This window comes from Eleutherodactylus coqui, chromosome 11 (assembly GCF_035609145.1).
Source record: "Eleutherodactylus coqui strain aEleCoq1 chromosome 11, aEleCoq1.hap1, whole genome shotgun sequence".
NCBI lineage: Eukaryota > Metazoa > Chordata > Amphibia > Anura > Eleutherodactylidae > Eleutherodactylus > Eleutherodactylus coqui.
The window spans coordinates 131,230,202-131,254,901 of record NC_089847.1 but is presented as its reverse complement, the minus strand read 5'-3'; the positions used below and the strand labels follow the sequence as shown (position 1 = coordinate 131,254,901).

Here is a 24,700-nt window from a genome sequence, read left to right as displayed (position 1 = left end):
TTTTGTACAGCAGACATATGAATGAAGACCTTAACCCCAAAATGGATACCCCTGTCTGTCCTGTGTTCACAAACATACCCACTGCAGTCCCAATCTGCTTACTGGACACATGGCTAGCCCTGTAATGGAGGGAACACACATTGGATTTCAGGGCGCAACTGAATAAATTCCACACCCCATGGAAATTATTCCATTGCAGAAAAAAAATGGACTTCTTAAGAATCCCCCCTTTCCTTTTTGGCATTCCCTAAACTTTAAATAAAAGTAATAATTTAAACTGTGTGCTATGTCTGAAAACGGGTAATTATGGAGGCTTGGTTGGGATGGGCTCATGGGGCAATAAAACCAGGTATCCCTCCCCCTCCCATGCTTGCTGCAAACCCGACACTTTTTTTTTAGGGAGTATCTCTTGACTCCAGTCGCAGAGAGTGAAAAGTTGCACTCTGTGAGGCTTTGTAATCTTGCTGAGAAGCTGTGGTCTCAAACATAAGCCGCTCAACAAGCTGCCCCTGAAACTACAGGAAGGCAAGTGTTCCCGGGGCTTCTTGTAAATTACGTATTACAGGTAGTGAGCTGAATAACGCTGAGCTCTCACGTCCATTTGTGGTAACTGCTTGCGGACACCCGCAGCAGATCTCAGCTGTGAGCCCGGCCGTGTATGTATGTGAGCTCCGTAATGTACTGCCCATACCTGCATACTCACATAGGCAGTCATGTGAAGTAGACCTGTTTTGTTTATATTTCCCATGCCGTCACTTAGCGCTGATGCAGGTTCCTGCAGCCCGTACACAATTTAGTTGCGTATCGGCTGTGGGCATATTCGTCACCATAAAGCACAATGGGCTCTATGTGGCGGATATTCACAGTAAAATTGTACATGCTGTGCTCTGTTTTCTGCGAAAGGATTACATAATTCCAACCTGCTAATGTGAGCGTCATTGTGTAATTGCTTCGGGAGCAAGGACATTTTACATTTACCGGGCCCTCCCCAGCTCCTGCGCATGTGTGCGGCATTTGGCTAGTAGGCTCACCCACAGAAGTCGGGGTAGGTCCATGGAGGATGATCGCATCAAGATTCAAATGTAGAGGCCCATGGTAAGAAGTTTCATCTCCCCTCACTGATCACATTGGTGAGGGCAGATTAAGCTTCAACTCTTTTTTAACTTTTACGTGATTGCCATTATCCATTGGATTATGGTGATCCCGTGACCAGGGACGCTTACCGCAGCCCTCAGTCTTTGCTCCAGGCTCTCAGCCTCAGTAGCCCCAGTACTAATATTAACCTTCAGTAGCCCCAGTAGTAACATTAATCCCCTCAGTAATATTAACTCCATCGTAGCCCCAGTAGCAATACTAACCCCACATTAGCCCTAGTAATAATAGTAATCCCACAATAGACTCAGTAGTAATCACATAGTATATATGGCCAAATGAAGACAATGTCCATCTAGTTCAGCCTGTTCAATCTCCTTGTTGATCCAGAGGAAGGCAAAAAACCCGAAAAGGAAGAAGCCAATTAGCCCTTTCTAAAAAAAATTCCTTCCCGATTCCCTAATGGTAGTCAGATTAATCCCTGGATCAACTTCTACTAGTTCCTACATGTCTGAAGACCCGGATCAACAACCCACTGATCGCCTAAAATTTATATCCTGTATTATCCTTCCACTCTAGAAAGACAGATCATGAGAGAGATCCTTGTATTGTCCCCTCATGTATACATGGTTATTTGGTCACCCCCTAGCCGTCTTTTTTCCAGGGTAAATAATCCCAATTTGGATGCCTCTCTGGGTATTCCAGTCCCTTCATTCCATGTATTAATTTAGTTGCCCTTCTTTGAACCCCCTCAAGCACTGTAACATCTTTCCTGAGCACCGCTGACCAGAACTGTATGCAGTATTCCATGTGGGGCCTAACAAGTGCCTAATATAGTTAATATTACCCCAGAGTAGCCCCAGTAGCAAGACTAACCCTACATTAGACCCAATAGGAATAATTACCACACAGTAGCCCCAGTAGTAATATTAACCTCCTCGGTATTAACCCCACATTAGCCCCAGTAATAGAAGCCACCCCAACCTATATATTTACCTTCTCCTTGTAGTCAGCACCACTCCTCTTCTCAGTGGTGATCCTGGGTGCACACTGACGTCAGTGTGTGAGCCTGCAATGTTTCCTCTCTTCTCCACTCCTGCAGAACTGAGGAGGAGAGGGCAGGGGAGGAGGATCTCGGGTGCACACACTGACGTCAGAGAGTTTACCGGGATCGGCCCCACTGTGTGATGACCGGCCAGGGACCTACTGCACCCCGGCCATAATCACTATCGTGGTGAGCAGCAGTCAGTGCAAGTACCAGCAGAGAGGACTCAGCGTGTCCCCTCTGACATGCATGCCATAAGTTTACCACCACGAGTCTAGACCCTCGGTCAGAGCCCCTGACTGTCACTCGCGGGGCCCCTGGAGCACAGTTTTGGAAACACTGCCCTAGATAGAGAATGCACCATTTTTACAGTGCTTAGTATAAACAGATGATAGGAGGGATCTCTGTATTGTCCCCTGATATATCTATACATAGTTATTAGGTCGCTCCTTAGTCGCCGTTTTTCTAAACTAAATAACCCCGATTTTGATAACCACGCTGAGTATTGTAGTCCACCAATTCAATTTATTACTTTAGTTGCTCGCCTTTAAACCCGCTCAAGCTCTGATATGTCCTTATCGAATGCTTGTGCCCAAAACTGTCCACAATATGCCATGTGTGGTTTGTCCAGTGACTTGTATAGGGGAAGAATAATGTTCTCATGTGTCCCTATTTGTCTTTTGTGATTGTTCCCAGCAAGAGAAACCAAGTAATCTTGTAGATATGATACTTTGCTAACAAGGTTGACAAAACTACATGATGTTAATGCAAGCTTTAGAACCTACTCAGGATTCTTACTCATAATGAAATAGATCTGACTTATGACAAGGCACAGGCATGGATGTTATTAGTTTGTGCTTAAAAGAATACTAAAAAAGAATTACAAAAATAGATTTAAGTGCAAATTAATCACACCTATGTCTGTGCTTTGTTTCCCATTTGTTGTTTATATTCTTATTTTTGAGGACATTGTCGCAGTCAATAAGGTCAAGGGCATCAGTAAGCTGATTGAACTTTGCCTTCCTAAAGGTTAGTATTTTCGTAGCTTCTCTCTAAAACTCTCTCTTAGAGGAAAAGTTGAAATTTATTATATTGTAGTCACTATTTCCCAGGTGCTTCCCAATCTGCACCCCTGTTATTCTGTTAGGTCTATTGACCAATATTAAATCGAAAATGGCCGTTCTCTCTTCATGTTCTGTACAAGTTGGATAAAGTAATTATCTTCAGTAACTGACAGGAAGTTATTACCTTCACGAGATCCGCAGGTTTCAGCTTCCCAGTTTATATCTGGATAGTTAAAGTCCCCCATAATAGTTACCTCATTGTGATTTGCTGTTTCATCTATTTCTTTTTAGTGGATTCTGTTGTAGTTGGTGGTATATAGAAAACCCGTTTGAGGATTTTAATGTTGTTTTTTCCTCTATGTATTTCCACCCATAGGGGCTCCACATGTTCCTCCCCCTCCCATATAACTTCCCCTAATGTAGGCTTTAAACAGGACTTTACATAGAGACAAACCCCTCTCACTTTCTGGTTTTTACGATCTTTTCTAAACTGACTATAACCCTGTAAGTTGACCATCCAGTTACAGCTTTCATTCAACCAGGTCTCCCTTACTCCCACTATGTCATAGTTTTCCTCAGACATTATTATTTTTAGTTTGTCTACTTTATTGATCCAACTTCTAGAATTAGTCACCATACAGTTTAGAAGGTTTTTGTTATTTTTTTATATTATGTGTATCCCTGCTAACTGTTCTGCCAGTTCTAACTGTGCTAACTACTGACACCACTCCAAGCCCATTTCCATTACTGTACTTAGTTGCAGGTCTCTCTCTACACTGTCTTCCCCCCATCTCTGTGTTTGCTCTATCCCCAGACCCTAGTTTATACACTCCTCCAAACTTCTAGCCATCTTCCCCCTGGCACACTTGCACCTTCCCCATTGTAATGCAGCCCATCACTACGGTAGAGCCTGCAGCCAACAGCAAAGTCAGCCCAGTTCGCCAAAAACCCAAACCCCTCCTTTCTACACTAACTTCTAAGCTACTTGTTTACCTCCCAAATCTACCGCTGCCTTTCTTGTTTGGCACAGGGTACAGCTAGCATTTCAGAAAATGCCACTTTGGAGGTTCTTGCTCAGAATTTACATCCTTGTTCCCTGAAATTGTTTTTAAGGACCTTCCACCTACCTCTAACTTTGTCATTTTTACCATGAGCAGTGGAGCCTAACAAGCCCTTTCCACTAATCTGTCAACCCGATCCATGATGTGTCAAACCTGAGCGCCAGGAAGACAACACATCATTCAACGATCCCAGTCTTTGTGACAGATTTCCCTGTCTGTCCTCCTAATAATTGAGTCTCCCACTACCAGCACCTGTCCAGCCTTCCCTGTGCTCCTATACCCCTTTTTACTAGAGCATCCATTCCCTGGCGGCCAAAGGCCATGTCGTGCTGCAGTAGTGCTGATCCTGCAATGGCAACTCCCTCATCTGCAAACTTTGCAAACTTATTGAGGTGTATAAGTTCAGGACCAGCCTCCCTGGTGCTCTTTCCTCTTCCGTTCCTTCTAACTGTCACCTAGCTAGCAAAACTGTCAAAGCAGTTTAGCAGAGATAGAGAGAAAAGAATATAGGGAATAATTGCAATCAAGGAAGATGTTACCAGTGAGTCAATTAGTTTTGAGCTAACTGAAACATTAAAACCTGTTTTTGGTCAAACTTTGTCAATAGTTTGATACAGCAAGAACCCAAACCTCTGGAGGTTCATCTCGACTGAACCAACTCCAATTTCTCGTTCTTCATCTTACTCCAACTTTTTCTCTTCCTCCTCCTCTTCTTTACCACTGGCATAGCAATGTGAGGAACGGCTTTGTGGTCAGCGGCCTGGTTCAAGTGTTGCCTGCCACATTTTCTCTAAGTATTTACTCCTCCGCTCATCCTGTTATGGTACTTTTTAAGTGCAAATTAACCTCACTCCCCCTGTGCCTTTTAATATATATATATATATATATATATATATATATATATATATATATATATATGTACATATATTTGCCTCTTCAGTTCTATTTCATTTAGCCTGAGGAAGAACCCTGAGTAGGTTTGAAAGCTCGCTATAACATCATGTATTTTTGTTAGCCATTAAAAGATATCATATCTGCATGATTACTTGGTTTCCCTTACTAAGAACAATCACATTTTATGCTCTCAGTCAGCACACTACATTGCTGAAACACCACCTGGTGCCGTTGGTGCCAACCTGTCCTTTTACATAGTGCCTGACATTAGCCTCCCTTCCTCCCCAGTGATCGAGACCAACTAAGAAGGTGTAATACAACACTTAACCACATGTTACTGGTTACCTTATTGGGCGCAATAGACCCCCGATCAGCTGAACAAGGATAATTAGCAATGCGAGAAGAACAGTAATAGAGGCTTGCACGTTAACTGCCTGGGAAGTTAACGGATCCAGTGGAATAGTTCTGGATTTCAGGGCTCAGTCACACGGGCGTCGCACCTACAAAAGATAGAACATATGGGTGGCAATGGACATGGTCATGCGTTTTTTTACGTGCGTATATAAGCGCGTAAAAACGCCCGTGTGACTGAGCCCTCAGGCGTTGTCCAGCCACTGTCTTAGGGCGCCCACCCACTGGCGATTTTTTTTCCTTTGCGTTTTGCGTTTTTTCTCAAGAGCAATTAGTTTTGAATGTACTCCTGTCCACTGGCGTTTTTTTTTTCAGTCCGTTGCAATTTTTAACATAGGAACTGTCAGTTGCATATGTGTCCTTATTTTTCTCTTAATGCACCCATGAATGTCAATGTAAATTGACGGAAAAAGCCGCGAAAATGCCGCGAAAAAGCCGCGAAAAACGCGCCGAAAACGCTGCGTTTTTCACGCACGAAAATCGCAAACGCCAGTGGGTGGGCGCCCTTATTCTGTGCTTTCACTGCTGCAATCTGGAGGGCTCACCCGCTGATTACATCAGATTGAGATGAGGCTCTGTTTGTGATTATTAAGGACTGGCTGCTGCTTGCTCTGGTGTTGGCGTTGCACTGTAGGCTGCAGATTACAGGCAGGAGTGACAGCAGAGACCGGGGCAAGGATGAGCAACAAGGGGAAGGAGATGAAGAAAGCAGCACCCCAATACAGACAACTTCACAAGGCCACACATCAATATATGCATAGCATCCTGCCATGTCCTGATATACACTAAATCTCCTGACGGTTGCACAGACTATAGTAGGAGACCGGAGCAGGCTGGGTGTGTATGGATGTGATTTAGTGGTGTTTGAGATGTGGCTGAAAATGTTGCTGCAGAATGTGCATAAGCTATTCCTCTTTCTGTGCCCCCAAAGTTGAGAGGTATAGGTACAGTTCTGTGATGGTTGAATTGTAGAGACTGGACAGTCAAGGTTACCGATGCGAGTCTAAATGGTTAAAGTGTTGATATCGCAACAAACTGAGAGATGTGCCAAAGTTTGCACTAAATTACCGTGTGTATCAAAATCTACATCAAATTTTGGCAAAGTAGAAAAGAGCAAGCCCGAAGGCCTCTTATTGAATGTCTGAGGCTCTTCAAAAAATATATATATATTGTTTTGCATAACAGGGAGAGCACAGGGTGTCATGCCGTGCGCTGGAGGTGCTGCTGGAGATTTAGTGAGGAGATTGCCCAGTAGTCTGCAGATAAGCTGCTGCATGCGAAAGCAAAATTAACAGCAGTGGGAGTGAAAGGGCTGCTTAGAGAGTGCAGCGCAACAGAAGCAGACACAACTTATTGCCTGGAACTGTAAAGAGAGAGGGAGTCTGCATTCTAGCTCAAAGATAGAGGAAATAATTGAACTGCAACAGAGATCTTGGAGAGCACAAGTAGAGTTGTGGTCCTGATCCCGGACAAGCCTGGACCAGTAATAGTGACAACTTCCACCCAATGGGTCTACAAGTGAGGCCGGCCTCAAACTAAACATCAGGCTTCATACCATTAGAGGCGCAGTCAGTACTCAGCAGGACTGTTATATTTGAGGATGCTAAACTAAGGGGTTTGGACTGCTTTGTATACTATTGTTGCTCATGGTATTGCATATGAACTGAGTGATACAAGGGCACAAACTGTAGGTAATAGGGACCTTGTAAGTGAATTTCTGCACAACGGGGCACTCTATTCCAAAGTGGTATTGATCTTTAGATCTGTTCTTTAGATCTTGTTGTTATCTCCAATTGTGCACAAAGTATTAATCATAATATTCGGTTACCCGTGCATTGAATGATGTGGAGCTTGCAATATCAGAATAAAGGGACAAGTGCAGATAGTTTGTGGTTAACCCGAAGGCACACAGTTTACTGTTTTTTTGCGGAAACACAGCACACAGCTCACACTTGGTAGTTCAGTATGCGGTAAATGTTTCTCATGCATTTGAAACAACAATCAATGATTCCTAGACTCTCTTTCTTGCAGGATATGACTTAGTTGAAGACTTGCTGGGTTAGGAGGTTATTTGTGGGGAATGAAACTCACAATTGCGACGACTACTCTCCGTCCAGAGTCCACAGGGATTCCGCAGGGTTGAAGTAATCAACGCTTCCGCTCTGAGCGCGGTCGGCTTCCCACGTCTTCCTTTTCCTTTGCTTCCCACACTATACTCTGACTCCTAACCTCCGGCACTTCATCAACACTCTCTTGCTCCACTCTCTGCTTCCTCTCTCTTTCTTTTCCTAATCCTAACTGCGCACTTCCCACCAGTTCCTGCTCTTTCTTTTCTCTTGCTGACTCACTTGCTCTCCTCCAAGCACACTTTCCCTGGGCTTCACTTGACTCCTCCAACTCCACCAATCAGAAAATCAAGCGTATGAAGCCAATTAGAAGAGGGCTGTTGCTAGGCAGATTAGCTTTAGCCTGATATTCAGGGAAAGACAGTGTCTTTCTCCTGCAGGATGCCTCCTATTCTGCCCCCTAAGGGCTCATAGCGAGGTCTCTAGGACTTATTAGCCCTTTTGACTACCCTGTAGAACCCTCTGGGTCACTACACCCATAGCTAATGCCAGTCTATGTAAAGGTGACAATATGACTGCTTGTTTTCTTAAAATTATCCACTTGTATTCCATTGTTCTTTCACAAATATTGAATCTTTTTGGAACTACTATTGTTGCATCACATCCTGAATCTTGCATCACAACACCATGAGCCGTCAAACAGACACTAATCCCCAACCTTCAGCATGGTGCTGTAACAGCAAAGAACTGTTGATTCTCCTACGGAGATAGTAAGCAATATGCATAAAAGTAATTGTAACTACTATCCTGTTAGTAAATGTTATCTGTTGCAATTTTGTTTATTCTACGATTGTTTTCTTTCTTACAGAAAAATGACATCAACCCCATGTACTTTATCCCATTATAAGTCATTCTCCATGGTTTTAGATAGAAATGTGTAATATAATGTATTTATGCTCCTAAATATATACTATTTTCAGGTCTACGAAAAATTATATAACCTTTAGGGAAATAAATAAAACCTAAGAGTCCAGTGTTAGAGGTCACGATGACAAATATCACTACGGCCACCATGCATTTGCCTTTAGTGCTTAGATAAGCTGGGATCACTGATGTAACATAGCATTTGTAGGCTCTAGAATATGTTTTCTTGTATTTAGTTCAGGTCTGAACAGAATTATATAACATTTTTGGAGAAATATACATCCCAGAAGTCCAGCATTAGACGTCAGGATGGCAAATATCTCCACGGCCACCATGTATTTGCCTTTGGTGCTGAGATAAGCCGGGATCATGGCTATCCAGGTACTGCAGAATGCCAGCATGCTGAAGGTGATGTACTTGGCCTCATTAAAACTGTCTGGTAATATTCTGGCTAAGAAAGCTGTAATAAAACTAACAGTAGCCAGAATCCCCATATAACCCAGGACAGAGTAGAAGCAAAGGTCTGACCCTTCATTACACTGAACTATAATCTTCTCCATATAAGATTGTGTGTCCAGCTCTTCGAAGGGAGGAGAGAAGGTCACCCAACTCAAACAGAGGACAACCTGGATAGAGGAGCAGATCAGGAGCACACAATTAGGGAGCTTTACTCCAGTCCATCTTCTCCACACACTTCCAGGCTTGGTGGCTTTGAACGCAATGCAAACCATTAGGGTCTTGGCCAGCAATGAAGAAACGGATACTGAGAGTAATATTCCAGTACATATCTGGCGTAACATGCAGGTTCCATCTACAGGACGGCCAAGGAACAAGAAGACACAGAGGAAGCTCAACATGATGGAGACCAGGAGGACAAAGCTCAGGTTCTTGTTATTTGCCCTCACAACTGGGGTGTTCTTATAGCTAATAAAAATCCCCAATATTCCTGCAGTCAACGTAAGAAGTAACATGGATCCGGATAGAACAATCGCTGATATCACATCATCAGAGTAGGAGAGAAATTCCAGCAGTTTAGGGACACACTGAGTGTTGTTCTTATTGGGCCACTCATGGTCGGGACATCTCCTGCAGATTTCACTGTCTGTAGGAAAGGAAAAAATAATGGAAACATTTTTATGTTAAAATAATAGAAATAGTGTTTTAGGAATCTATGCAGCAATAGTGGCTTTATAACACAAAAATAATGTAAGCAAAACAAGAAACAAAAAACATACAAATGGCAGGCAATATATTTTGAAGGTCACGGGGCGCCTTCTTTTTCAAGCAACTGGTACATACTTGAGGAAGTAATTTATAAAGTATAGTGAGAAAAAGGCCAAGCATCGTGATTGGATAATAGTACTTACCAATCAAGAAAATGTCACTAGGACAGGTGGAGTCACTAAAGATTTTAATCCTATAGTAATAGAATCCAAGATTGGCAACAGCACGCAAAATAAATTTACTATCAGAGGTATATAGAGCTTGGTCACCTGGACGTTGGTGGATGGGCCAATGTAGTTTGATCAAATTACATACTAAGAACCTTGCATTATTTAATGTGGTTAGATTATAGGTATATATACCTCTGATAGTAAATTTATTTTGCGTGCTGTTGCCAATCTTGGATTCTGCTTCTACTGTGTGTTGCAGCCATGGTTTAACGTGCACCTATACATTTCTATTGGGATATATTTCCCATGGTTAGTGCTGACCCCCTTTTTCCCTTTCTGTACATATATTGTGAAGTTTTGGCTGCCTTCACTGGGTCGTGCACACCTGCCGCCCATTCACCTCCTGTCCCTCCTATTGAAACATCTATAAGGTATCCTACCCTCCCTGGTTTTATTTGTAGGCTTAGTTCCAAGAGAGGAGCATTCTGAGAGGTAGGAACTCAGCTTTCCCAGGTTGAGATAAACCACCTGGTATTAGTGTTAGGACCCATCTGAGAGCTTGGTCACCTGGACGTTGGTGGATGGGCCAATGTAGTTTGATCAAATTACATACTAAGAACCTTGCATTATTTAATGTGGTTAGATTATAGGTATATATACCTCTGATAGTAAATTTATTTTGCGTGCTGTTGCCAATCTTGGATTCTGCTTCTACTGTGTGTTGCAGCCATGGTTTAACGTGCACCTATACATTTCTATTGGGATATATTTCCCATGGTTAGTGCTGACCCCCTTTTTCCCTTTCAATCCTATAGTAATAGACATTGCAATCTATCAGAAAGGAGAGGGTATGCTGGTGGGGTTTGGCAATTTGCTGGTAGTTTGCAGGCAATCAAGTGATGACTTGATGGAGGGGATTGGCTTCCATCACTTCACTGACATCACTAGTCATGTATAGGGGAGCAACTCCGTGAAAATGCATGCGGGGATATCGCAACAGGACACTCTTCTGTGTTGATAGGAGCCAGCATTTAGCCGGAAGAAGATGTCCGCCGATGGGGAGTCACATGACGGCAACCAGAAAAAAATGGTCAATGTCATCAACATTGCTAGCAGGGGTCAGTCATGTCATCCGTGACTTTGTTCCCACATGATTGAGCCTGGCATTTTCTTACATCCTTTACATCACACTTTGTGTTCAATTATTTTCTATAACCCCTGGAATGTACATTTCAGAAAATATTTTGTCTAATTATAAATGTGATGTTTAATCTTATTATTGTGAAGATTATTTTGTGCTGAATCCTTGGCAGCTTGCTTTAGCGTGACTGTGCAATGTCACTCGTAGCCTTCACTGGCCATGCATGAAGTGAGCTGCAGCTAATGGATGCTCCAAAATAGGAAGAAGAGGATCCAGACGGCTGGTGGTGATGTGACCCGGGGAACTGGAGGAGCCAGGAGAAGATAATTATATAAACATCATTAGTGACTCCACCTGTCCTGGTAACATTTTCTTGATTGGTAAGTACTATCATCCAATCACGAAGCTTGGCCTTTTTCTCACTATACTTTATAAATTACTTCCTTATAAGAGATGAGCGAGCACCAAAATGCTCGGGTGCTCGTTGCTTGAGTCGAACTTTTCGTAATACTCCAGAGCTTGTTTTGAGTAACGAACCCGATTGAAGTCAATGGGCGACTTGAGCATTTTTGTATGGGACCGTTGCTCCGCATTGGTGATGACTTGTAAAACACCAGAAAACATCAGAAAATCATGGAAACACCACAGAAACGGATAGGGAAGGGCAGGGGCAGCATGCTGGCATTGCTGTCCAACCCCCCCCCCGCGCGCGCGCATGACCCTGCGTCCACAGCACACCCAAAATTTTCCCTGCACAACGCTCAGCTGGCCTCATGCCACACACTTGCTTTATAGCCACACCACCCTCATGTCTATTTATAGGTGCTTAATGGATGAGAAGGAACCGGAGGCACACAATTCAGAGGGTTGGCAGGCCTAGGCAGCGACCGTCTTTGAAAGTGTGGGCGATAGCCTACAATGCTGTTGGGAATTAATGATAAATTGACGGACGATCATCATTCCAATCCCGTGCCACCTTCGTCACAAAATTGTCAGGAGCCGCAAACGTGGGCATAAAGGGAACTCAGGTGCCAGAACTTCTACACATCTCCACAATGCAGCAATACTCTGTGTGGGATGCACGTGAGCGGGCCCAGGGTCATTTCTGCCCTAGTCAGTCAGTGTATTTGTGCCAGACAGGTAAAACAATGCAATGGGAAGTCTTTGTGCACCCACAGCATAGGCGAGCCCAAGCAACTCACACATGGTATTACACATGAGGAAATCAGAGTGCCCAAACATGGCAGAGTTTCACCCCGCCAAGGACCTCGGCCTCGGCCCACATTTCTGCTCTAGTCAGTCAGTGTATTTGTGCCAGATAGGTAAAACACCGCAATGGGAAGTCTTTGTTCACCCACAGCATAGGCAGACCCCTGTAACATTTCTGTAGCAAGAGTATAGGCGGACCCCTGTAACATTTCTTTAGCAACAGCATAGGCTGACCCCATTAACATTCCTGTAGCAAAGGTATAGGCGAAGCCCTCAAACCATTCAGTAGAAACTGTATAGGCAAACCCCCGTAACATTTCTGTAGCAAAAGCATAAGCGAACCGCTGTAACATTTCTATACCAAGCGTATAGGTGAAACCCTGAAACCATTCAGTAGAAAAAGTATAGGCGGACCCGAGTAACATTTCTGTAGCAAAAGTCTAGGCAAACCCTTCAAACCTTTCAGTAGCAAGTGTATAGGCGGACCCCAGTAACATTTCTGTAGCAAGAGTATAGACGGACCCCCCAGACCTTTTAGTAGCAAGAGTGTAGGCAGACCCCTGTTACATTTCCATAGCAAGAGTATAGGTGACCCCAGTAACATTTTTGTAGCAAGAGTATAGGCGGACCCCTCAAACCTTTTTGTAGCAAGTGTATAGGCAGACCCCAATAACATTTATGTAGCAAGAGTATAGGTGAACCCCGCAAACCTTTCAGTAGCAAGTGTATAGGTGGACCCTTGTAACATTTCTTTAGCAAGAGTATAGGCGGACCCCAGTAACATTTCTGTAGCAAGAGTATAGGTGAACCCCTCAAACGTTTCAGTAGCAAGTGTATAGGCGGACCCCAGTAACATTTCTGTAGCAAGAGTATAGGTGGACCCCTGTAACATTTCTGTAGTAAATGTATAGGCGAACCCCTCAAACTATTAAGTAGAAAACATATAGGCAGACCCCAGTAACATTTCTGAAGCCAAAGTATAGGCAGACCCCAGTAACAGTTCTGTAGCAAAAGTATAGGGGGAACCCCTGTATCATTTCTGTAGCAAGAGTATAAGCGAACTCCTCAAACCATTCAGTAAAAACTGTATAGGCAAACCCCTGTATCATTTCTGTAGTAAGAGTATAGGCGGACCCCAGGAACATTTCTGTAGCAAAAGTATAGGCAGACCCCTGTATCATTTCTGTAGTAAGAGTATAGGCGGACCCCAGGAACATTTCTGTAGCAAAAGTATAGGCAGACCCCTGTAACATTCCTGTAGCAAGAGTATAGGCGGACCCAAGTAACATTTCTGTAGCAAAAGTATAGGCGAACCCCAGTAAAATTTCTGTAGCAAAAGTATAGGCGAACCCCAGTAACATTGAGGTACCAAGAGTATAGGCGAACACCTGTAAAAATTTGTTTACCAAGAGTATAGGTGAAGCCTGGAAAAAATTTGTTTGCTAACAGTATTGACAATGGCCTGAATAATTGGTGAGCACAAGTGTACCCCTGAAAAATTGCTCAACCGCGAGGGCAGGTGAAACCCACAAACATTTTTTAAAGATACAGCTCGTTATTGGTTAATTTGTATCAGAGCCTGGAGGCAGCCCTCCACAAAAATTGGTTTAAGTTTAACTTATAAAACTTTAAAAACTGATAAAACTTTTAAAAGTTTTAAACAGAGCATTTTGGGCCGCATTGAAATTGGCAGTTCAGCGTGATGACATGCTGTTTTAGGAGGAGGAGTAATAATATTCGAGAGGGATACACACAGCTAATTCTCCCCTTTTTGGGGTAATAGAAGATGCATTTTTCTCCTGTTGCAGCAAAAAGATTCTTTGGTATCCGCTGCTTTCCACTGGTGGAAAGGAGAAGTCTGGCGAAACCCAGCCTTTGTTCATCTTTATGAGGGTAAGCATGTCGGCGCTGGCAGTTGACAGGCGGGTACACTTATCTGTGATGATTCCCCCAGCTGCACTAAACACCCTATCTGACAAGACGCTAGCGGCAGGGCAGGCCAGCACCTCCAGGGCGTACAGTGCAAGTTCGTGCCACGTGTCCAGCTTTGACAACTTGGCAAATGCCTTGGAGAGTGTTCCCCTGCCTGCGCTGGACATGTTGCCTGATCCCCATGCTTCCCCTGCTAGTTGGCCCTCGGAACTGCATCTTCTGCCACTAGAGCTGTGAGATGGGAACATTAGCATCACGTTTTCCACCAGGGCCCTGTGGTATTGGATCCCTCCCATACCCCTTTCCTCTTTGGGAATGAGAGCAGAAAGGTTCTCCTTATACTGTGGGTCAAGAAGGGAGTGCACCCAGTAATCCGTGTTGACCAGAATGCGTCTAACGTTAGGGTCATGGGAAAGGCAGCCTAGCATGAAGTCAGCCATGTGTGCCAGGGTACCAGTACACAACACATCGCTGTCCTCTCTAGGAAGATGACTTTCAGGATCCCCCTCCTCCTCTTCAGCCCATACACGCTTAACAGATGAGAGGCAAGCAGCATGGGTACCCTTTGCAGTGTGGCCAGCTGTCTCTTCCCCCTCCTCCTCCCCTTCCCCCTCGTCCTCCTCCTGCAAAACACGCTGAGATATAGACATGAGGGTGGTCTGGCTATCAAGTGACATACTGTCATCCCCCATCTCCTGTTCCCACCGCAAAGCGTCGGCCTTTATGTCTTGCAGCAAACTCCTCAGCAGGCATAGCAGTGGGATGGTTTCGCTAATGATTGCAGCGTCGCCGCTCACCATCTGGGTAGACTCCTCAAAGTTTCAGAGGACCTGGCAGATGTCTGCCATCCAGGCCCACTCCTCGGTAAAGAATTGGGGAGGCTGACTACCACTACGCCGCCCATGTTGTAGTTGGTATTCCACTATTGCTCATAAATCCTGGCCAACATGTGCAGCGTAGAATTCCACTGTGTGGGCACGTCACACAGCAGTCGGTGCTCTGGCAGATTAAACCGATGTTGCAGGGTCCGCAGGGTAGCAGCGTCCGTGGTGGACTTGCGGAAATGTGCGCAGACGCAGCGCACCTTGCCGAGCAGGTCAGACAAGTTTTTTGCCCCCAAATGTAGCGTGTATTGGCCATCTCACCAGGCCATATGAACGGACATACAAACGTTTGATTTGTGCGCCCATTCACCAGTTTTTTCGCCCCTGATGTAGTGTATATCGGCCGTATCACCAGGCCATATGAACGGGCGTACAAACGTTTGATTTGTGCACCCGTTCACCATTTTTTTTGCCCCAAAGTAGCGTATATCGGCCGTGAAAACGGTCGGCCGATATGCGCTCGTGTGAAAAAAGCCTTAAAGGGGTTGTCCCGCGCCGAAACGGGTTTTTTTTTTTTTCAACCCCCCCCCCGTTCGGCGCGAGACAACCCCGATGCAGGGAGGTAAAGAAAGCTCACCGGAGCGCTTACCTGAATCCCCGCGCTCCGGTGACTTCTCTACTCACCGCTGAAGATGGCCTCTTCCTCCGTGGACCGCAGCTCTTCTGTGCGGTCCACTGCCGATTCCAGCCTCCTGATTGGCTGGAATCGGCACGTGACGGGGCGGAGCTACACGGAGCTACACGGAGCCCCATAGAAGACTGCAGAAGACCCGGACTGCGCAAGCGCGGCTAATTTGGCCATCGGAGGGCGAAAATTAGTCGGCACCATGGAGACGAGGACGCCAGCAACGGAACAGGTAAGTATAAAACTTTTTATAACTTCTGCATGGCTCATAATTAATGCACAATGTACATTACAAAGTGCATTATTATGGCCATGCAGAAGTGTACAGACCCACTTGCTGCCTCGGGACAACCCCTTTAAAGTGAGTTTCAGTATGGATAACGTTATTCCATATAAAAAGTTCTAGATCTGTAAACACCTTATGTTTATTATCGATGCTGCTTGAAAATATTAGTCCCCAATTAACTATTAAGACAAGAAATAAAATTATTGTCTTATCCAGGAAAGGCAAAGATACAGCTAAAACCTGGCCCGGCCTCATAGCAAGGGGATGATACCAGAACAGATGCAGCAACTATAATACTAAGATCATTAGTGACTCCACATGTCCTGGTAACATTTTCTTGATTGGTAAGTTCTGTCATCCAATCATGATGATTGGCCTTTTACTCACTATACTTTATAAACTACTTCCTTATGCATGTACTAGTTGCTTAAAAAAGGTGTCCTGTGACCATTGAAATGCGTTGCCTGCAATTAGTATGTTTTTTGTTTGTTGTTTTTCTACATTAATTTTATATTTTAAAATCACTATATGGAATAAATTATCAGAAAATATCCCTCTTAATCAATGGTGATATATACACACTTCTGGATTCAGAGGAGACCTGTTGGACCCTAGGTCTCCTTAGTGAAGTAAATTTTATTTATTATCTCCCTTTGGTCAAATACACCTAGTAGCACTGAAGCCTTTTATTTATCTTTGTTTTTATGCTTTATGACCGAGGCCTGGCACTCTGGGTATCTCTGTTGCCACTCTCTGCCTGTCTGAGACTTGGTAGAGATTGGTGTAATTGACCATCCATAGAGGCGCGTTTGGAGCTTAGGTGTGGAGACCATTCATGAAGATGGGTTTCCCACACCAGGTGAGTCCAATTCTATTTACCACTACGCATATTACAATCTACACTGATTCCTCCTTGGAGCACAGATACATTATTCTTTTCTTTTAGTAAAATTTCTGGTGCTTTAAGTTGGTTGCATTGGAGGGTAGCAAATCATTGCAATTGTGGCATTGTTTCCCTCTGAATAACAGTTCTGTGGGCATTGAGGGATGTGCCTTTCACTATCAGCACTGAGGTGTCTCTTCAGCATGTTAAGAAGTGTACCTTTATCAGCAGTGAGGCATTATGCCCTCCATTCAGAATACTCTGCAGCACATTGAAAGGTGTGTTTTTCTCTATTAGCACTGAGGTGTAGTTCCCTGCCCTCAGAACACTCTTCAGCATTTTGAAAGGTGTGCATTGGTTCCTCCATTCAGAAGATTCTTCAGCACTATGAGAGGTGTGTCTTCCTCTATCAGAAGTTGAAACCAAAAGAAAGGGAATTCCTTTTCTTTTGGTTTCATGCCTCATGGAGCTTTGATTTAAAGCCCTCTGAACTCTATGCAGATCTCCCGTATACGACTGGGTGGCAAGAAATAGCGAGAACCCATATAAGAACTGACAAAAGGAACACACGTGGGGCACCTGGTTACCCAAATTGGGTCTAGGTGTCCACACCAGGGGAGTTCATTTGAAGAAATATTCTCCTTCTAATATTTTTTGCTACATTTCTGAGGTGCTTTCCTAATTTCTTTCTCAACAGTTGGACATTGGTCCCTCCATTCAGAATACTCTTCAGCACATTGCCAGTTGTGCCTTTCTCTATCAGCACTGGATGTACTTCTTTCCCCTCAGAAGACTCTTCAGCATGTTGAGAGGTGAGTAAAGATGAGCGAGCGTACTCGGTCACGCCCCTTTTTCGCCCGAGCGCTGCGATTTTTGAGTACTTCCGTACTCGGGTGAAAAGATTCGGGGGGCGCCGTGGGTGAGTGGGGGGTTGCAGCGGGGAGTGGGGGGAGAGGGAGAGAGAGAGGGCTCCCCCCTGTTCCCCGCTGCTACCCCCGCTCTGCCATGTCTCCCCCCGCCCCCCGGCGCCCCCCGAATCTTTTCACCCGAGTACGGAAGTACTCAAAAATCGCTGTGCTCGATCGAGTAATTACTCGAAACGAGTACGTTCGCTCATCTCTAGAGGTGAGTCTTTCTCTGTCGATAGTGAGATCTAAGTCACTCTGTTCAGAAGGTTCTTCAATACGCTGGGAGGCAAGCCATTTTTTATCATAAATGAACAAACCTCTATAGTGTCAATTTAGGGCTTCTAAACACACTGTGTCTGACTCTATCAAATGAAAGCCTCGGTCCTCCCTGTATGAAGAAGGTTCAGTTGCTCTCTGGGATGTATGTTGAATTGCATCTTGAGAAAAATGGCTTCCCTTTAGGCCTCGGTCAGACGGGCGTTTTTTCGCGCGATTTGAGGATCGCATGACGGATGCGCATCCGCAAATCGTGTGACCGGGGCTGACGATTCACTGAAAAATCTGCAGCTAGCAGCGTTTTCGGCGAAACAGCCCAGCGCTGCCCGCTATCCTCTGCCACAGCTGTGGCACAGCTGTGGCAGAGGAGATCGATGTTTGCCCATTGGATTCAATGGAGCTGGCAATGCAGCCGGCTCCATTGAAAGCAATGGGCTGCCAGCGAGCGCGGGATGAATTTTCGGGAAGGGCTTAAAAATATAAGCCCTTCCCTGAAAAACATCCTAAAATGTGTAAAAATAAAAATATATATATATACTCACCTTTTCCCTGCAGACGGAGTTCAGCCGTGTCCGGCCGGCAGTTCTCCTGAACTGCTCTGTGTAGTATTTAGCAGGCGGGGATTTAAAATCCTCGCCTGCTGAATGAGCTGCCTCTGATTGGTCATAGCCCTCACCAATCAGAGGCAGCTCTCACTCACCCATTCATGAATTCATGAATGGGTGAGTGAGTGCTGCCTCTGATTGGCTGAGCGCAGGGACCAATCAGAGGCAGCTCTCAGCGTCATTCAATAGCTGAGAGCTAAGTAAATAGGATGATCGGAGGAAAGATCATCATTATTTAAAAACCTGGAATACCCCTTTAAGATCAGTGGGAAATCCTACCTGATTCATTTGATATTTCTCCTTGGGAACACGGCACACACCTATGACAACAAGGATGTATTCCCTGCCCTGGGACTTTTCTGCTTCCTGGCGGACAAGGTTCTGTGCACCGAGACTTTGGAACCTGTGAGTAAAAGTTTTAGAAAATAAACAAAAAAGGCATTTTAGTTCAATTTTTTTTACAGCGTTTGCCATGCAGGACAAATAGTGTGGTTTAATCATTACAGATTCAGTGATACTAAACATTTGGGCTGGAGAGGGTTCCATTTTTATTTGGGAAAATATGCAGACTAGAGATGAGCGAACATGTCCGTTACGGACACATCCGCACCCGGACACCGGCTTTGCCGAACACTGCAGTGTTCGCGCGTAAAGGTCCGGGTGCCGCCGGGGGGCGGGGAGATGCGCGGCGGCGCGGGCGGCAGTAGCGGGGAACAGGGGGGAGCCCTCTCTCTCTCCCTCTCCCCCCCACTCCCCGCCGCACCCCCCCACGCTGCCACGGCGGCCCCCGAACTTTTTCGCCCGAACACTGAAGTGTTCGCAAAGTTCGGTGTTCGGGCGAAAAAGGGGCGGGGCCGAACGTGTTCGCTCATCTCTAATGCAGACCTTTTTTTTTAATACAATGTTTTTGTTACATATGTATTTTTTACTATTTTTTTATATATTTTTTTTGGTCCCTATTAGGGACTTTAAACTGTGAAACTATGATAAAACTTTGCAGTACTTACAGTATAATACTAATCATAGGCCATAGCAGTCCCATACACCTTTTTCTGGTGCCAATGGGTTTCCATTGCAACCCATCAACCCTGTGCGATTACAGTGAGGAGGGTCAATTATGTCACAGAAGGAGCACCCTGTGAACCCTTTTGTATGCCGCAATCAACATTGATAGCGGCATGTAAGGTGTTAACAGCAAGGATCAGTGTTCTGTGTGTGAGTCACAGCTTGCTCCTGCTGAGGATGGTGCACGCTCAGAAGCTGAGCCCACACCATTTATAGGTCATAAATAGAGATGAGCGAGCACGCTCGGTTAAGGCAATTACTCGAGCAGGCATTGCTTTTTTCGAGCAACTGCATACTCGTCCAAGAAAATTCGGGGAAGGCGGCAGGGGTGAGCAGGGGGGACAGAGAGAGAGAGAGAGCTCTCTTGCTCTCCCGCCCCCACCGCCTGAATTTTCTCGGATGAGTATGCAGTTACTCAAAAAAAGCAATGCTCACTCAAGTAATTGCCTTAACCGAGCGTGTTCGCTCATCTTTAGTCATAAACTTACATCCTGGGGAGGAAATTGCTTTCCAGCTAAAACATAAGTTTACATTCTGTTGCGCTAAGGGGTTAAAGCCCGGGACCAAATGCCATATATTTATGATTGTCTTACCTGCTCAAGATTTAGCAATTCTACAGCCTCGTTAGCATACAAACTAAGCAAACTGAGACAGTTTTGAGGTAAAACAGATATAAATCACGAGTTTATTTACTCTTTAGTATATAAATTTAGGTAAAACTGTTAATCAACATGTAAAGCATACAGATCACATGGGTAACAAAGATAAGCATCAATACATCACCGGATTTTGTAGCATCACTCCGCAATCGGTGGATCTCCAGGTACGATTGGTAGGAGGAATCCGGGAAAACGCCAGCACGTCTGCTAGACCACAAGTTGAGTCCCATCGTTTCACTGAAAATCCCCCTCTTATATACTACTTTGTGATTATGTAACATATCCGCTTCTGCGCAGTTGTGAGTATATACGTCATGTTTATATAACTGATTAGGCTTTACGCATGCTCAGTACTACGTCTGGTAATATTCTAATGCATAACTTCTCTATGAAGTTTTTCACATCTGGATTCTATTACTTTGCAACATCCCGTGACTATGAGTCATTCTAACCGGTTTGATCAGGAATATCCAGCATCTGTACAGAGTTTATTGAACTTATAATGACCCAAGTTCGTATCACAGGCAAATAGTTAAATGAGCACTAACTAATACCTTTATTATACACAGTCTGTCAACTCAATCTTGTCACACACGTATCACAATGATGCTTGAGCAATTTTCAGCTGTAATTATGTGTTGCCATTAAGGTCACAGTATAGCCCTATCCTAAAACTTTCTGTCCTTCATTTTTGGGTTGAATGTGACTTCCGACGTTCACTAAAAGTTGATTTTGGATCATAAGGTTGGGTGCAGCATCCAAGGAGCAGGCCAACAGCCGAGGAGATGGCGGGGTAGATAACACAGTGCAGAAAGATGTAAAGAATTGGTCAGGAGATGCTTATGTTCCCTTAGTGATCGGTGGGTCACCCATGCAATTCAGTTGGCTAGCAATAAAGGAAATCTCAGCCGTGCTCTCTGCTAGATCTCAAGCCCACCAAAAACTCTACCCTCCTCTTGGAAACTGGTGAGAGATAACAATCTAAGAGGAGCGGCCCTACCCTGGAGTACCTTCTCTATTCCATTTTGACTGCAGCTCCATGGCATATAAAGCATCAGGGGCACACAACCAATAAATATATCCTGTGCAACACAGGCACCCCTTACAGATCCATAAGTTGGAGATGACTGCTCTAGAAACATCTCAGTAAAAACAGTTTGAGTAATTTCATCCCATTATGGTAACATCGCCTCACCTCATTGTTGATGGTTTTCCATTTAATTAAACTGTCGTTGATTGGAATCCAATCTTTACGTGAAGTGTACGGCAGGAAGACACAGACGGTAGTTTTATGCCACGTTCCATTGACTATAATATTGTTATTAATTTGATATTCAGTTTCCAGCTCTCCGTCCTCATTGATGGCAGCATGTCCCCGGTATTTTAAATGCTTCAAATTATGACTTATCTGTGAATCAAAATTTGATTCTTAATTACAGTTTGTTACCGAAGGGAATCAGAGAACTAACATAAAATATAACTTTTATTAAATTTTTAAAAAAAAGAATTCAGTAAAAAGTATATGCGTAAAAATAGTAACCAAGCGTCACAATTTCTCACAATATTATCAATAGATAATTCCCTTTAGTGATGGCTTTACTTCACTTTACTGATAGCTCAGCTGTGGAGACCCCACAAACTACAGGCTCACATGAGATGGTTATAAATACTCCACCAATTCTCATAAATTTAATACTAGCCTATAAATCTTCATGATATCTTACACATTTGGGTAACACAGGAACCCGAGAAGGGACTCTGCTGGAAACAATTAAGCCTTTATCAAGCAATAAAAGTATATATATTACACATAATAGGATCAATATTACTGTGCTTGATTTTATATATAACTAGCTTACCCGTCGCGCGTTGCTGCGAAGACAGACATACATACATACATTCGTTTTATATATATCTAGATAACAACCAATCACAGCGCAGCTTTCAAGTTACCTCAGCGGTATAATATATAACAACCAATCCCAGCACAGCAGCTTTCATGTTACCTCAGCAGTATAATATATAACAACCAATCACAGCACAGCTCTCATGTTACCTCAGCGGTATAATATATAGCAACCAATCACAGCACAGGATTCATGTTGCCTCAGCAGTATAATATATAACAACCAATCACAGCACAGCTTTCATGTTACCTCAGCAGTATAAGAAATAGCAACCAATCACAGCACAGCTTTCATTTTACCTCAGCAGTATAAGAAATTGCAACCAATCACAGCACAGCTTTCATTTTACCTCAGCATTCTCAATATCCAGCAATTGTCTTGCGAAACGTTCGGCGGATGCATCATTTTGTGGTTGAACACGCATCCCATTGCTCGTAATGCCTTTTGCTTTTGTGCTTGAGATGGAAATCAAAAGATCTTTGTCTGGGGGCATAACTGTCGACGATGCTCGCACGCGCCCCACCTATCGTAGGATAGATGTACTATGCCAGTAATCTACCCAGGAGTATACTCAACAACTTTCCAAAGTTTCATGGTGATTAGATGAATGGTGTAGTAACGCAAAAAGGACAGACAGACAGACATACATTCCTTTATATATATATATATATATATATATATATATATATATATATATATATATATATATATAGATGACATCAGGAAGTGAGAGAATTAGATTCCGTAGGTAAAAATTGGACGCTTATTCTTTTGCGCTTAGAATTGAATAATCGAGTTGGGACCCATTAACTTTTGCTATTTATGACATAATCAATGCTCGTGCCAAATTTCAAGTTTCTGTTACATTGGGAAGTGAGAGAATTAGATTCCGTACATACAATTTGCACGCTAATTTTTTTGCGCTTAGAATTGAATAATCGAGTTGGGACCCTTTAACTTTTCCTATTTATGACATAATCAATGCTCGTGCCAAATTTCAAGTTTCTATGACACCGGAAAGTGAGAAAATTAGATTCTGTATGTAAAATTTGGACGCTAATTCTTTGGCGCTTAGAATTGAATAATCGAGTTGGGACCCATTAGCTTTTCCTATTTTTGATATAATCAATGCTCGTGCCAAATTTCAAGTTTCTATGACATTGGGAAGTGAGAAAATTAGATTCCGTACGTAAAATTTGGACGCTAATTCTTTGGCGCTTAGAATTGAATAATCGAGTTGTGACCCATTAACTTTGCTATTTATGACATAATCAATGCTCGTGCCAAATTTCAAGTTTCTATTACATTGGGAAGTGAGAGAATTAGATTCCGTACATACAATTTGCACGCTAATTATTTTGCGCTTAGAATTGAATAATCGAGTTGGGACCCTTTAACTTTTCCTATTTATGACATAATCAATGCTCGTGCCAAATTTCAAGTTTCTATGACATTGGGAAGTGAGAAAATTAGATTCCGTACGTAAAATTTGGACTCTAATTCTTTGGCACTAGAATTGAATAATCGAGTTGGGACCCATTAGCTTTTCCTATGTATGACATAATCAATGCTCATGCCAAATTTCAAGTTTCTATGACACCGGAAAGTGAGAAAATTAGATTCTGTACGTAAAATTTGGACGCTAATTCTTTGGCACTAGAATTGAATAATCGAGTTGGGACCCATTAGCTTTTCCTATGTATGACATAATCAATGCTCGTGCCAAATTTCAAGTTTCTATGACACCGGAAAGTGAGAAAATTAGATTCCGTACGTAAAATTTGGACGCTAATTCTTTGGCACTAGAATTGAATAATCGAGTTGGGACCCATTAGCTTTTCCTATGTATGACATAATCAATGCTCGTGCCAAATTTCAAGTTTCTATGACACCGGAAAGTGAGAAAATTAGATTCTGTACGTAAAATTTGGACGCTAATTCTTTGGAGCTTAGAATTGAATAATCGAGTTGGGACCCATTAGCTTTTCCTATTTTTGATATAATCAATGCTCGTGCCAAATTTCAAGTTTCTATGACATTAGGAAGTGAGAAAATTAGATTCCAAACGTAAAATTTGGACGCTAATTCTTTTGCGCTTAGAATTGAATAATCGAGTTGGGACCCATTAACTTTTCCTATTTTTTTTTTGTAAATACTTTCTTTATTAAAGCGTTAAAGAAGAAGAAAATGACATACATGGTATAGGCATTGAAAAGATAGTCAGCATGGTTATAATGCATGTTCATTTCAGACAAAGTCCAAATAATCACTTTTCTTAACATTTTTAACAATCCAATAGCATTTAGATATGAAAGTGTTGAACAGTCCTAAAGGAGTGAATAATAAAAAAGCAATATAAGTAGGGGAAG

The 24,700-nt window shown here is 43.4% G+C and overlaps 1 protein-coding gene across 1 annotated transcript in view; it reads right to left on the bottom strand.

Annotated features, from left to right (window-relative positions):
* Nucleotides 1-8,491: 8,491 nt before the first annotated feature.
* The window catches only part of LOC136581798 (vomeronasal type-2 receptor 26-like), a 57,132-nt gene continuing 40,923 nt past the window's right edge, over nucleotides 8,492-24,700 (bottom strand). The window contains exons 4-6 of the mRNA XM_066582421.1: nucleotides 21,620-21,832; nucleotides 18,980-19,103; nucleotides 8,492-9,659 (exon numbers count right to left, since the gene is read on the bottom strand). Coding sequence (XP_066438518.1) covers nucleotides 8,740-9,659; nucleotides 18,980-19,103; nucleotides 21,620-21,832 — 1,257 coding nt within the window. The 3' untranslated portion in view covers nucleotides 8,492-8,739. The remainder of the gene's footprint in view (nucleotides 9,660-18,979; nucleotides 19,104-21,619; nucleotides 21,833-24,700) is intronic.